At 65.5% G+C, this 14,339-nt stretch overlaps 1 protein-coding gene and 4 gene segments (V, D, J or C); all 5 read left to right on the forward strand.

Moving 5' to 3' along the window:
* LOC100152327 (immunoglobulin lambda-like polypeptide 5) overlaps positions 1–1,734 on the forward strand; it is a 199,812-nt gene extending 198,078 nt beyond the window's left edge. Inside the window, 1 exon segment of the mRNA NM_001243319.1 lies at positions 1,278–1,734. Coding sequence (NP_001230248.1) covers positions 1,278–1,597 — 320 coding nt within the window. The 3' untranslated portion in view covers positions 1,598–1,734.
* A 1,216-nt stretch (positions 1,735–2,950) lies between these two features.
* On the forward strand, positions 2,951–4,864 carry LOC146396659 (Ig lambda chain C region-like). The segment is given in 2 exon segments: positions 2,951–3,104; positions 4,408–4,864. Coding segments are annotated over 2 exon segments (381 nt in total).
* A 1,210-nt stretch (positions 4,865–6,074) lies between these two features.
* Positions 6,075–7,988, forward strand: LOC146396660 (Ig lambda chain C region-like). The segment is given in 2 exon segments: positions 6,075–6,228; positions 7,532–7,988. Coding segments are annotated over 2 exon segments (381 nt in total).
* Positions 7,989–9,200: 1,212 nt separating this feature from the next.
* Positions 9,201–11,114, forward strand: LOC102158332 (Ig lambda chain C region-like). The segment is given in 2 exon segments: positions 9,201–9,354; positions 10,658–11,114. Coding segments are annotated over 2 exon segments (381 nt in total).
* A 1,195-nt stretch (positions 11,115–12,309) lies between these two features.
* Positions 12,310–14,223, forward strand: LOC146396661 (Ig lambda chain C region-like). The segment is given in 2 exon segments: positions 12,310–12,463; positions 13,767–14,223. Coding segments are annotated over 2 exon segments (381 nt in total).
* Positions 14,224–14,339: the final 116 nt, after the last annotated feature.

Consider the following 14,339-nt stretch of genomic DNA (forward strand, 5'->3'; position numbering starts at 1 on the left):
TGGGGATCCGAGTGAAATCTGGGTCGATCTTCTCTCCGTTCTCCTCCGACTGGGGCTGAGGTCTGAACCTCGGTGGGGTCCGAAGAGGAGGCCCCTAGGCCAGGCTCCTCAGCCCCTCCAGCCCGACCCGCCCTCTTGACACAGGGTCCAGCTAAGGGCAGACATGGAGGCTGCTAGTCCAGGGCCAGGCTCTGAGACCCAAGGGCGCTGCCCAAGGAACCCTTGCCCCAGGGACCCTGGGAGCAAAGCTCCTCACTCAGAGCCTGCAGCCCTGGGGTCTGAGGACAAGGAGGGACTGAGGACTGGGCGTGGGGAGTTCAGGCGGGGACACCAGGTCCAGGGAGGTGACAAGGGCGCTGGGAGGGGGCGGACGGTGCCGGGGACTCCTCTTGGGCCCTGTGGGCTCAGGGTCCTTGTGAGGACCCTGAGGGACTGAGGGGCCCCTGGGCCTAGGGACTTGCAGTGAGGGAGGCAGGGAGTGTCCCTTGAGAACGTGGCCTCCGCGGGCTGGGTCCCCCTCGTGCTCCCAGCAGGGAGGACACCCCAGAGCAAGCGCCCCAGGTGGGCGGGGAGGGTCTCCTCACAGGGGCAGCTGACAGATAGAGGCCCCCGCCAGGCAGATGCTTGATCCTGGCAGTTATACTGGGTTCCGCACAACTTCCCTGAACAAGGGGCCCTCCGAACAGACACAGACGCAGACCCAGGCTCAGCACAGAAAATGCACTGACACCCAAAACCCTCATCTGGGGGCCTGGCCGGCATCCCGCCCCAGGACCCAAGGCCCCTGCCCCCTGGCAGCCCTGGACACGGTCCTCTGTGGGCGGTGGGGTCGGGGCTGTGGTGACGGTGGCATCGGGGAGCCTGTGCCCCCTCCCTGAAAGGGCGGAGAGGCTCAAGAGGGGACAGAAATGTCCTCCCCTAGGAAGACCTCGGACGGGGGCGGGGGGGTGGTCTCCGACAGACAGATGCCCGGGACCGACAGACCTGCCGAGGGAAGAGGGCACCTCGGTCGGGTTAGGCTCCAGGCAGCACGAGGGAGCGAGGCTGGGAGGGTGAGGACATGGGAGCCTGAGGAGGAGCTGGAGACTTCAGCAGGCCCCCAGCTCCGGGCTTCGGGCTCTGAGATGCTCGGACGCAAGGTGAGTGACCCCACCTGTGGCTGACCTGACCTCAGGGGGACAAGGCTCAGCCTGGGACTCTGTGTCCCCATCGCCTGCACAGGGGATTCCCCTGATGGACACTGAGCCAACGACCTCCCGTCTCTCCCCGACCCCCAGGTCAGCCCAAGGCCGCTCCCACGGTCAACCTCTTCCCGCCCTCCTCTGAGGAGCTCGGCACCAACAAGGCCACCCTGGTGTGTCTAATAAGTGACTTCTACCCGGGCGCCGTGACGGTGACCTGGAAGGCAGGCGGCACCACCGTCACCCAGGGCGTGGAGACCACCAAGCCCTCGAAACAGAGCAACAACAAGTACGCGGCCAGCAGCTACCTGGCCCTGTCCGCCAGTGACTGGAAATCTTCCAGCGGCTTCACCTGCCAGGTCACCCACGAGGGGACCATTGTGGAGAAGACAGTGACGCCCTCCGAGTGCGCCTAGGTCCCTGGGCCCCCACCCTCAGGGGCCTGGAGCCACAGGACCCCCGCGAGGGTCTCCCCCCGCGACCCTGGTCCAGCCCAGCCCTTCCTCCTGCACCTGTCAACTCCCAATAAACCGTCCTCCTTGTCATTCAGAAATCATGCTCTCCGCTCACTTGTGTCTACCCATTTTCGGGCTTGCATGGGGTCATCCTCGAAGGTGGAGAGAGTCCCCCTTGGCCTTGGGGAAATCGAGGCGGGGGGGGGGAGGCCTGAGGCATGTGCCAGCGAGGGGGGTCACCTCCACGCCCCTGAGGACCTTCTAGAACCAGGGGCGTGGGGCCACCGCCAGAGTGGAAGGCTGTCCACTTTTCCCCCGGGCCCCCAGGCTCCCTCCTCCGTGTGGACCTTGTCCACCTCTGACTGGCCCAGCCACTCATGCATTGTTTCCCCGAAACCCCAGGACGATAGCTCAGCACGCGCCAGTGTCCCCCTCTGAGGGCCTCTGTCCATTTCAGGACGACCCGCATGTACAGCGTGACCACTCTGCTCACGCCCACTCACCACGTCCTAGAGCCCCACCCCCAGCCCCATCCTTAGGGGCACAGCCAGCTCCGACCGCCCCGGGGACACCACCCTCTGCCCCTTCCCCAGGCCCTCCCTGTCACACGCACCACAGGGCCCTCCATCCCGAGACCCTGCTCCCTCATCCCTCGGTCCCCTCAGGTAGCCTTCCACCCGCGTGTGTCCCGAGGTCCCAGATGCAGCAAGGCCCCTGGGACAACGCCAGATCTCTGCTCTCCCCGACCCCTCAGAAGCCAGCCCACGCCTGGCCCCACCACCACTGCCTAACGTCCAAGTGTCCATAGGCCTCGGGACCTCCAAGTCCAGGTTCTGCCTCTGGGATTCCGCCATGGGTCTGCCTGGGAAATGATGCACTTGGAGGAGCTCAGCATGGGATGCGGGACCTTGTCCTAGGCGCTCCCTCAGGATCCCACAGCTGCCCTGTGAGACACACACACACACACACACACACACACACACACACACACACACAAACACGCATGCACGCACGCAGGCACACACGCTATTGCAGAGATGGCCACGGTAGCTGTGCCTCGAGGCCGAGTGGAGTGTCTAGAACTCTCGGGGGTCCCCTCTGCAGACGACACTGCTCCATCCCCCCCGTGCCCTGAAGGGCTCCTCACTCTCCCATCAGGATCTCTCCAAGCTGCTGACCCGGAGAGGAAGGGGCCTGGGACAGGCGGGGACACTCAGACCTCCCTGCTGCCCCTCCTCTGCCTGGGCTTGGACGGCTCCCCCCTTCCCACGGGTGAAGGTGCAGGTGGGGAGAGGGCACCCCCCTCACCCTCCCAGACCCAGACCAGCCCCCGTGGCAGGGGCAGCCTGTGAGCCTCCAGCCAGATGCAGGTGGCCTGGGGTGGGGGGTGGAGGGGGCAGGAGGTTTATGTTTGAGGCTGTATCACTGTGTAATATTTTCGGCGGTGGGACCCATCTGACCGTCCTCGGTGAGTCTCCCCTTTTCTCTCCTCCTTGGGGATCCGAGTGAAATCTGGGTCGATCTTCTCTCCGTTCTCCTCCGACTGGGGCTGAGGTCTGAACCTCGGTGGGGTCCGAAGAGGAGGCCCCTAGGCCAGGCTCCTCAGCCCCTCCAGCCCGACCCGCCCTCTTGACACAGGGTCCAGCTAAGGGCAGACATGGAGGCTGCTAGTCCAGGGCCAGGCTCTGAGACCCAAGGGCGCTGCCCAAGGAACCCTTGCCCCAGGGACCCTGGGAGCAAAGCTCCTCACTCAGAGCCTGCAGCCCTGGGGTCTGAGGACAAGGAGGGACTGAGGACTGGGCGTGGGGAGTTCAGGCGGGGACACCAGGTCCAGGGAGGTGACAAGGGCGCTGGGAGGGGGCGGACGGTGCCGGGGACTCCTCCTGGGCCCTGTGGGCTCAGGGTCCTTGTGAGGACCCTGAGGGACTGAGGGGCCCCTGGGCCTAGGGACTTGCAGTGAGGGAGGCAGGGAGTGTCCCTTGAGAACGTGGCCTCCGCGGGCTGGGTCCCCCTCGTGCTCCCAGCAGGGAGGACACCCCAGAGCAAGCGCCCCAGGTGGGCGGGGAGGGTCTCCTCACAGGGGCAGCTGACAGATAGAGGCCCCCGCCAGGCAGATGCTTGATCCTGGCAGTTATACTGGGTTCCGCACAACTTCCCTGAACAAGGGGCCCTCCGAACAGACACAGACGCAGACCCAGGCTCAGCACAGAAAATGCACTGACACCCAAAACCCTCATCTGGGGGCCTGGCCGGCATCCCGCCCCAGGACCCAAGGCCCCTGCCCCCTGGCAGCCCTGGACACGGTCCTCTGTGGGCGGTGGGGTCGGGGCTGTGGTGACGGTGGCATCGGGGAGCCTGTGCCCCCTCCCTGAAAGGGCGGAGAGGCTCAAGAGGGGACAGAAATGTCCTCCCCTAGGAAGACCTCGGACGGGGGCGGGGGGGTGGTCTCCGACAGACAGATGCCCGGGACCGACAGACCTGCCGAGGGAAGAGGGCACCTCGGTCGGGTTAGGCTCCAGGCAGCACGAGGGAGCGAGGCTGGGAGGGTGAGGACATGGGAGCCTGAGGAGGAGCTGGAGACTTCAGCAGGCCCCCAGCTCCGGGCTTCGGGCTCTGAGATGCTCGGACGCAAGGTGAGTGACCCCACCTGTGGCTGACCTGACCTCAGGGGGACAAGGCTCAGCCTGGGACTCTGTGTCCCCATCGCCTGCACAGGGGATTCCCCTGATGGACACTGAGCCAACGACCTCCCGTCTCTCCCCGACCCCCAGGTCAGCCCAAGGCCGCTCCCACGGTCAACCTCTTCCCGCCCTCCTCTGAGGAGCTCGGCACCAACAAGGCCACCCTGGTGTGTCTAATAAGTGACTTCTACCCGGGCGCCGTGACGGTGACCTGGAAGGCAGGCGGCACCACCGTCACCCAGGGCGTGGAGACCACCAAGCCCTCGAAACAGAGCAACAACAAGTACGCGGCCAGCAGCTACCTGGCCCTGTCCGCCAGTGACTGGAAATCTTCCAGCGGCTTCACCTGCCAGGTCACCCACGAGGGGACCATTGTGGAGAAGACAGTGACGCCCTCCGAGTGCGCCTAGGTCCCTGGGCCCCCACCCTCAGGGGCCTGGAGCCACAGGACCCCCGCGAGGGTCTCCCCCCGCGACCCTGGTCCAGCCCAGCCCTTCCTCCTGCACCTGTCAACTCCCAATAAACCGTCCTCCTTGTCATTCAGAAATCATGCTCTCCGCTCACTTGTGTCTACCCATTTTCGGGCTTGCATGGGGTCATCCTCGAAGGTGGAGAGAGTCCCCCTTGGCCTTGGGGAAATCGAGGCGGGGGGGGGGAGGCCTGAGGCATGTGCCAGCGAGGGGGGTCACCTCCACGCCCCTGAGGACCTTCTAGAACCAGGGGCGTGGGGCCACCGCCAGAGTGGAAGGCTGTCCACTTTTCCCCCGGGCCCCCAGGCTCCCTCCTCCGTGTGGACCTTGTCCACCTCTGACTGGCCCAGCCACTCATGCATTGTTTCCCCGAAACCCCAGGACGATAGCTCAGCACGCGCCAGTGTCCCCCTCTGAGGGCCTCTGTCCATTTCAGGACGACCCGCATGTACAGCGTGACCACTCTGCTCACGCCCACTCACCACGTCCTAGAGCCCCACCCCCAGCCCCATCCTTAGGGGCACAGCCAGCTCCGACCGCCCCGGGGACACCACCCTCTGCCCCTTCCCCAGGCCCTCCCTGTCACACGCACCACAGGGCCCTCCATCCCGAGACCCTGCTCCCTCATCCCTCGGTCCCCTCAGGTAGCCTTCCACCCGCGTGTGTCCCGAGGTCCCAGATGCAGCAAGGCCCCTGGGACAACGCCAGATCTCTGCTCTCCCCGACCCCTCAGAAGCCAGCCCACGCCTGGCCCCACCACCACTGCCTAACGTCCAAGTGTCCATAGGCCTCGGGACCTCCAAGTCCAGGTTCTGCCTCTGGGATTCCGCCATGGGTCTGCCTGGGAAATGATGCACTTGGAGGAGCTCAGCATGGGATGCGGGACCTTGTCCTAGGCGCTCCCTCAGGATCCCACAGCTGCCCTGTGAGACACACACACACACACACACACACACACACACACACACAAACACGCATGCACGCACGCAGGCACACACGCTATTGCAGAGATGGCCACGGTAGCTGTGCCTCGAGGCCGAGTGGAGTGTCTAGAACTCTTGGGGGTCCCCTCTGCAGACGACACTGCTCCATCCCCCCCGTGCCCTGAAGGGCTCCTCACTCTCCCATCAGGATCTCTCCAAGCTGCTGACCCGGAGAGGAAGGGGCCTGGGACAGGCGGGGACACTCAGACCTCCCTGCTGCCCCTCCTCTGCCTGGGCTTGGACGGCTCCCCCCTTCCCACGGGTGAAGGTGCAGGTGGGGAGAGGGCACCCCCCTCACCCTCCCAGACCCAGACCAGCCCCCGTGGCAGGGGCAGCCTGTGAGCCTCCAGCCAGATGCAGGTGGCCTGGGGTGGGGGGTGGAGGGGGCAGGAGGTTTATGTTTGAGGCTGTATCACTGTGTGTTCCCTTCGGCGGTGGGACCCATCTGACCGTCCTCGGTGAGTCTCCCCTTTTCTCTCCTCCTTGGGGATCCGAGTGAAATCTGGGTCGATCTTCTCTCCGTTCTCCTCCGACTGGGGCTGAGGTCTGAACCTCGGTGGGGTCCGAAGAGGAGGCCCCTAGGCCAGGCTCCTCAGCCCCTCCAGCCCGACCCGCCCTCTTGACACAGGGTCCAGCTAAGGGCAGACATGGAGGCTGCTAGTCCAGGGCCAGGCTCTGAGACCCAAGGGCGCTGCCCAAGGAACCCTTGCCCCAGGGACCCTGGGAGCAAAGCTCCTCACTCAGAGCCTGCAGCCCTGGGGTCTGAGGACAAGGAGGGACTGAGGACTGGGCGTGGGGAGTTCAGGCGGGGACACCAGGTCCAGGGAGGTGACAAGGGCGCTGGGAGGGGGCGGACGGTGCCGGGGACTCCTCCTGGGCCCTGTGGGCTCAGGGTCCTTGTGAGGACCCTGAGGGACTGAGGGGCCCCTGGGCCTAGGGACTTGCAGTGAGGGAGGCAGGGAGTGTCCCTTGAGAACGTGGCCTCCGCGGGCTGGGTCCCCCTCGTGCTCCCAGCAGGGAGGACACCCCAGAGCAAGCGCCCCAGGTGGGCGGGGAGGGTCTCCTCACAGGGGCAGCTGACAGATAGAGGCCCCCGCCAGGCAGATGCTTGATCCTGGCAGTTATACTGGGTTCCGCACAACTTCCCTGAACAAGGGGCCCTCCGAACAGACACAGACGCAGACCCAGGCTCAGCACAGAAAATGCACTGACACCCAAAACCCTCATCTGGGGGCCTGGCCGGCATCCCGCCCCAGGACCCAAGGCCCCTGCCCCCTGGCAGCCCTGGACACGGTCCTCTGTGGGCGGTGGGGTCGGGGCTGTGGTGACGGTGGCATCGGGGAGCCTGTGCCCCCTCCCTGAAAGGGCGGAGAGGCTCAAGAGGGGACAGAAATGTCCTCCCCTAGGAAGACCTCGGACGGGGGCGGGGGGGTGGTCTCCGACAGACAGATGCCCGGGACCGACAGACCTGCCGAGGGAAGAGGGCACCTCGGTCGGGTTAGGCTCCAGGCAGCACGAGGGAGCGAGGCTGGGAGGGTGAGGACATGGGAGCCTGAGGAGGAGCTGGAGACTTCAGCAGGCCCCCAGCTCCGGGCTTCGGGCTCTGAGATGCTCGGACGCAAGGTGAGTGACCCCACCTGTGGCTGACCTGACCTCAGGGGGACAAGGCTCAGCCTGGGACTCTGTGTCCCCATCGCCTGCACAGGGGATTCCCCTGATGGACACTGAGCCAACGACCTCCCGTCTCTCCCCGACCCCCAGGTCAGCCCAAGGCCGCTCCCACGGTCAACCTCTTCCCGCCCTCCTCTGAGGAGCTCGGCACCAACAAGGCCACCCTGGTGTGTCTAATAAGTGACTTCTACCCGGGCGCCGTGACGGTGACCTGGAAGGCAGGCGGCACCACCGTCACCCAGGGCGTGGAGACCACCAAGCCCTCGAAACAGAGCAACAACAAGTACGCGGCCAGCAGCTACCTGGCCCTGTCCGCCAGTGACTGGAAATCTTCCAGCGGCTTCACCTGCCAGGTCACCCACGAGGGGACCATTGTGGAGAAGACAGTGACGCCCTCCGAGTGCGCCTAGGTCCCTGGGCCCCCACCCTCAGGGGCCTGGAGCCACAGGACCCCCGCGAGGGTCTCCCCCCGCGACCCTGGTCCAGCCCAGCCCTTCCTCCTGCACCTGTCAACTCCCAATAAACCGTCCTCCTTGTCATTCAGAAATCATGCTCTCCGCTCACTTGTGTCTACCCATTTTCGGGCTTGCATGGGGTCATCCTCGAAGGTGGAGAGAGTCCCCCTTGGCCTTGGGGAAATCGAGGCGGGGGGGGGGAGGCCTGAGGCATGTGCCAGCGAGGGGGGTCACCTCCACGCCCCTGAGGACCTTCTAGAACCAGGGGCGTGGGGCCACCGCCAGAGTGGAAGGCTGTCCACTTTTCCCCCGGGCCCCCAGGCTCCCTCCTCCGTGTGGACCTTGTCCACCTCTGACTGGCCCAGCCACTCATGCATTGTTTCCCCGAAACCCCAGGACGATAGCTCAGCACGCGCCAGTGTCCCCCTCTGAGGGCCTCTGTCCATTTCAGGACGACCCGCATGTACAGCGTGACCACTCTGCTCACGCCCACTCACCACGTCCTAGAGCCCCACCCCCAGCCCCATCCTTAGGGGCACAGCCAGCTCCGACCGCCCCGGGGACACCACCCTCTGCCCCTTCCCCAGGCCCTCCCTGTCACACGCACCACAGGGCCCTCCATCCCGAGACCCTGCTCCCTCATCCCTCGGTCCCCTCAGGTAGCCTTCCACCCGCGTGTGTCCCGAGGTCCCAGATGCAGCAAGGCCCCTGGGACAACGCCAGATCTCTGCTCTCCCCGACCCCTCAGAAGCCAGCCCACGCCTGGCCCCACCACCACTGCCTAACGTCCAAGTGTCCATAGGCCTCGGGACCTCCAAGTCCAGGTTCTGCCTCTGGGATTCCGCCATGGGTCTGCCTGGGAAATGATGCACTTGGAGGAGCTCAGCATGGGATGCGGGACCTTGTCCTAGGCGCTCCCTCAGGATCCCACAGCTGCCCTGTGAGACACACACACACACACACACACACACACACACACACACACAAACACGCATGCACGCACGCAGGCACACACGCTATTGCAGAGATGGCCACGGTAGCTGTGCCTCGAGGCCGAGTGGAGTGTCTAGAACTCTCGGGGGTCCCCTCTGCAGACGACACTGCTCCATCCCCCCCGTGCCCTGAAGGGCTCCTCACTCTCCCATCAGGATCTCTCCAAGCTGCTGACCCGGAGAGGAAGGGGCCTGGGACAGGCGGGGACACTCAGACCTCCCTGCTGCCCCTCCTCTGCCTGGGCTTGGACGGCTCCCCCCTTCCCACGGGTGAAGGTGCAGGTGGGGAGAGGGCACCCCCCTCACCCTCCCAGACCCAGACCAGCCCCCGTGGCAGGGGCAGCCTGTGAGCCTCCAGCCAGATGCAGGTGGCCTGGGGTGGGGGGTGGAGGGGGCAGGAGGTTTATGTTTGAGGCTGTATCACTGTGTAATATTTTCGGCGGTGGGACCCATCTGACCGTCCTCGGTGAGTCTCCCCTTTTCTCTCCTCCTTGGGGATCCGAGTGAAATCTGGGTCGATCTTCTCTCCGTTCTCCTCCGACTGGGGCTGAGGTCTGAACCTCGGTGGGGTCCGAAGAGGAGGCCCCTAGGCCAGGCTCCTCAGCCCCTCCAGCCCGACCCGCCCTCTTGACACAGGGTCCAGCTAAGGGCAGACATGGAGGCTGCTAGTCCAGGGCCAGGCTCTGAGACCCAAGGGCGCTGCCCAAGGAACCCTTGCCCCAGGGACCCTGGGAGCAAAGCTCCTCACTCAGAGCCTGCAGCCCTGGGGTCTGAGGACAAGGAGGGACTGAGGACTGGGCGTGGGGAGTTCAGGCGGGGACACCAGGTCCAGGGAGGTGACAAGGGCGCTGGGAGGGGGCGGACGGTGCCGGGGACTCCTCCTGGGCCCTGTGGGCTCAGGGTCCTTGTGAGGACCCTGAGGGACTGAGGGGCCCCTGGGCCTAGGGACTTGCAGTGAGGGAGGCAGGGAGTGTCCCTTGAGAACGTGGCCTCCGCGGGCTGGGTCCCCCTCGTGCTCCCAGCAGGGAGGACACCCCAGAGCAAGCGCCCCAGGTGGGCGGGGAGGGTCTCCTCACAGGGGCAGCTGACAGATAGAGGCCCCCGCCAGGCAGATGCTTGATCCTGGCAGTTATACTGGGTTCCGCACAACTTCCCTGAACAAGGGGCCCTCCGAACAGACACAGACGCAGACCCAGGCTCAGCACAGAAAATGCACTGACACCCAAAACCCTCATCTGGGGGCCTGGCCGGCATCCCGCCCCAGGACCCAAGGCCCCTGCCCCCTGGCAGCCCTGGACACGGTCCTCTGTGGGCGGTGGGGTCGGGGCTGTGGTGACGGTGGCATCGGGGAGCCTGTGCCCCCTCCCTGAAAGGGCGGAGAGGCTCAAGAGGGGACAGAAATGTCCTCCCCTAGGAAGACCTCGGACGGGGGCGGGGGGGTGGTCTCCGACAGACAGATGCCCGGGACCGACAGACCTGCCGAGGGAAGAGGGCACCTCGGTCGGGTTAGGCTCCAGGCAGCACGAGGGAGCGAGGCTGGGAGGGTGAGGACATGGGAGCCTGAGGAGGAGCTGGAGACTTCAGCAGGCCCCCAGCTCCGGGCTTCGGGCTCTGAGATGCTCGGACGCAAGGTGAGTGACCCCACCTGTGGCTGACCTGACCTCAGGGGGACAAGGCTCAGCCTGGGACTCTGTGTCCCCATCGCCTGCACAGGGGATTCCCCTGATGGACACTGAGCCAACGACCTCCCGTCTCTCCCCGACCCCCAGGTCAGCCCAAGGCCGCTCCCACGGTCAACCTCTTCCCGCCCTCCTCTGAGGAGCTCGGCACCAACAAGGCCACCCTGGTGTGTCTAATAAGTGACTTCTACCCGGGCGCCGTGACGGTGACCTGGAAGGCAGGCGGCACCACCGTCACCCAGGGCGTGGAGACCACCAAGCCCTCGAAACAGAGCAACAACAAGTACGCGGCCAGCAGCTACCTGGCCCTGTCCGCCAGTGACTGGAAATCTTCCAGCGGCTTCACCTGCCAGGTCACCCACGAGGGGACCATTGTGGAGAAGACAGTGACGCCCTCCGAGTGCGCCTAGGTCCCTGGGCCCCCACCCTCAGGGGCCTGGAGCCACAGGACCCCCGCGAGGGTCTCCCCCCGCGACCCTGGTCCAGCCCAGCCCTTCCTCCTGCACCTGTCAACTCCCAATAAACCGTCCTCCTTGTCATTCAGAAATCATGCTCTCCGCTCACTTGTGTCTACCCATTTTCGGGCTTGCATGGGGTCATCCTCGAAGGTGGAGAGAGTCCCCCTTGGCCTTGGGGAAATCGAGGCGGGGGGGGGAGGCCTGAGGCATGTGCCAGCGAGGGGGGTCACCTCCACGCCCCTGAGGACCTTCTAGAACCAGGGGCGTGGGGCCACCGCCAGAGTGGAAGGCTGTCCACTTTTCCCCCGGGCCCCCAGGCTCCCTCCTCCGTGTGGACCTTGTCCACCTCTGACTGGCCCAGCCACTCATGCATTGTTTCCCCGAAACCCCAGGACGATAGCTCAGCACGCGCCAGTGTCCCCCTCTGAGGGCCTCTGTCCATTTCAGGACAACCCGCATGTACAGCGTGACCACTCTGCTCACGCCCACTCACCACGTCCTAGAGCCCCACCCCCAGCCCCATCCTTAGGGGCACAGCCAGCTCCGACCGCCCCGGGGACACCACCCTCTGCCCCTTCCCCAGGCCCTCCCTGTCACACGCACCACAGGGCCCTCCATCCCGAGACCCTGCTCCCTCATCCCTCGGTCCCCTCAGGTAGCCTTCCACCCGCGTGTGTCCCGAGGTCCCAGATGCAGCAAGGCCCCTGGGACAACGCCAGATCTCTGCTCTCCCCGACCCCTCAGAAGCCAGCCCACGCCTGGCCCCACCACCACTGCCTAACGTCCAAGTGTCCATAGGCCTCGGGACCTCCAAGTCCAGGTTCTGCCTCTGGGATTCCGCCATGGGTCTGCCTGGGAAATGATGCACTTGGAGGAGCTCAGCATGGGATGCGGGACCTTGTCCTAGGCGCTCCCTCAGGATCCCACAGCTGCCCTGTGAGACACACACACACACACACACACACAAACACGCATGCACGCACGCAGGCACACACGCTATTGCAGAGATGGCCACGGTAGCTGTGCCTCGAGGCCGAGTGGAGTGTCTAGAACTCTTGGGGGTCCCCTCTGCAGACGACACTGCTCCATCCCCCCCGTGCCCTGAAGGGCTCCTCACTCTCCCATCAGGATCTCTCCAAGCTGCTGACCCGGAGAGGAAGGGGCCTGGGACAGGCGGGGACACTCAGACCTCCCTGCTGCCCCTCCTCTGCCTGGGCTTGGACGGCTCCCCCCTTCCCACGGGTGAAGGTGCAGGTGGGGAGAGGGCACCCCCCTCACCCTCCCAGACCCAGACCAGCCCCCGTGGCAGGGGCAGCCTGTGAGCCTCCAGCCAGATGCAGGTGGCCTGGGGTGGGGGGTGGAGGGGGCAGGAGGTTTATGTTTGAGGCTGTATCACTGTGTAATATTTTCGGCGGTGGGACCCATCTGACCGTCCTCGGTGAGTCTCCCCTTTTCTCTCCTCCTTGGGGATCCGAGTGAAATCTGGGTCGATCTTCTCTCCGTTCTCCTCCGACTGGGGCTGAGGTCTGAACCTCGGTGGGGTCCGAAGAGGAGGCCCCTAGGCCAGGCTCCTCAGCCCCTCCAGCCCGACCCGCCCTCTTGACACAGGGTCCAGCTAAGGGCAGACATGGAGGCTGCTAGTCCAGGGCCAGGCTCTGAGACCCAAGGGCGCTGCCCAAGGAACCCTTGCCCCAGGGACCCTGGGAGCAAAGCTCCTCACTCAGAGCCTGCAGCCCTGGGGTCTGAGGACAAGGAGGGACTGAGGACTGGGCGTGGGGAGTTCAGGCGGGGACACCAGGTCCAGGGAGGTGACAAGGGCGCTGGGAGGGGGCGGACGGTGCCGGGGACTCCTCCTGGGCCCTGTGGGCTCAGGGTCCTTGTGAGGACCCTGAGGGACTGAGGGGCCCCTGGGCCTAGGGACTTGCAGTGAGGGAGGCAGGGAGTGTCCCTTGAGAACGTGGCCTCCGCGGGCTGGGTCCCCCTCGTGCTCCCAGCAGGGAGGACACCCCAGAGCAAGCGCCCCAGGTGGGCGGGGAGGGTCTCCTCACAGGGGCAGCTGACAGATAGAGGCCCCCGCCAGGCAGATGCTTGATCCTGGCAGTTATACTGGGTTCCGCACAACTTCCCTGAACAAGGGGCCCTCCGAACAGACACAGACGCAGACCCAGGCTCAGCACAGAAAATGCACTGACACCCAAAACCCTCATCTGGGGGCCTGGCCGGCATCCCGCCCCAGGACCCAAGGCCCCTGCCCCCTGGCAGCCCTGGACACGGTCCTCTGTGGGCGGTGGGGTCGGGGCTGTGGTGACGGTGGCATCGGGGAGCCTGTGCCCCCTCCCTGAAAGGGCGGAGAGGCTCAAGAGGGGACAGAAATGTCCTCCCCTAGGAAGACCTCGGACGGGGGCGGGGGGGTGGTCTCCGACAGACAGATGCCCGGGACCGACAGACCTGCCGAGGGAAGAGGGCACCTCGGTCGGGTTAGGCTCCAGGCAGCACGAGGGAGCGAGGCTGGGAGGGTGAGGACATGGGAGCCTGAGGAGGAGCTGGAGACTTCAGCAGGCCCCCAGCTCCGGGCTTCGGGCTCTGAGATGCTCGGACGCAAGGTGAGTGACCCCACCTGTGGCTGACCTGACCTCAGGGGGACAAGGCTCAGCCTGGGACTCTGTGTCCCCATCGCCTGCACAGGGGATTCCCCTGATGGACACTGAGCCAACGACCTCCCGTCTCTCCCCGACCCCCAGGTCAGCCCAAGGCCGCTCCCACGGTCAACCTCTTCCCGCCCTCCTCTGAGGAGCTCGGCACCAACAAGGCCACCCTGGTGTGTCTAATAAGTGACTTCTACCCGGGCGCCGTGACGGTGACCTGGAAGGCAGGCGGCACCACCGTCACCCAGGGCGTGGAGACCACCAAGCCCTCGAAACAGAGCAACAACAAGTACGCGGCCAGCAGCTACCTGGCCCTGTCCGCCAGTGACTGGAAATCTTCCAGCGGCTTCACCTGCCAGGTCACCCACGAGGGGACCATTGTGGAGAAGACAGTGACGCCCTCCGAGTGCGCCTAGGTCCCTGGGCCCCCACCCTCAGGGGCCTGGAGCCACAGGACCCCCGCGAGGGTCTCCCCCCGCGACCCTGGTCCAGCCCAGCCCTTCCTCCTGCACCTGTCAACTCCCAATAAACCGTCCTCCTTGTCATTCAGAAATCATGCTCTCCGCTCACTTGTGTCTACCCATTTTCGGGCTTGCATGGGGTCATCCTCGAAGGTGGAGAGAGTCCCCCTTGGCCTTGGGGAAATCGAGGCGGGCGGGGGGAGGCCTG

The sequence above is a fragment of the Sus scrofa genome, chromosome 14, assembly GCF_054392235.1.
Source record: "Sus scrofa isolate SSC_HxYL_T2T_F1_AM1 chromosome 14, Sscrofa_HxYL_maternal_Yorkshire_Landrace_v2.0, whole genome shotgun sequence".
NCBI lineage: Eukaryota > Metazoa > Chordata > Mammalia > Artiodactyla > Suidae > Sus > Sus scrofa.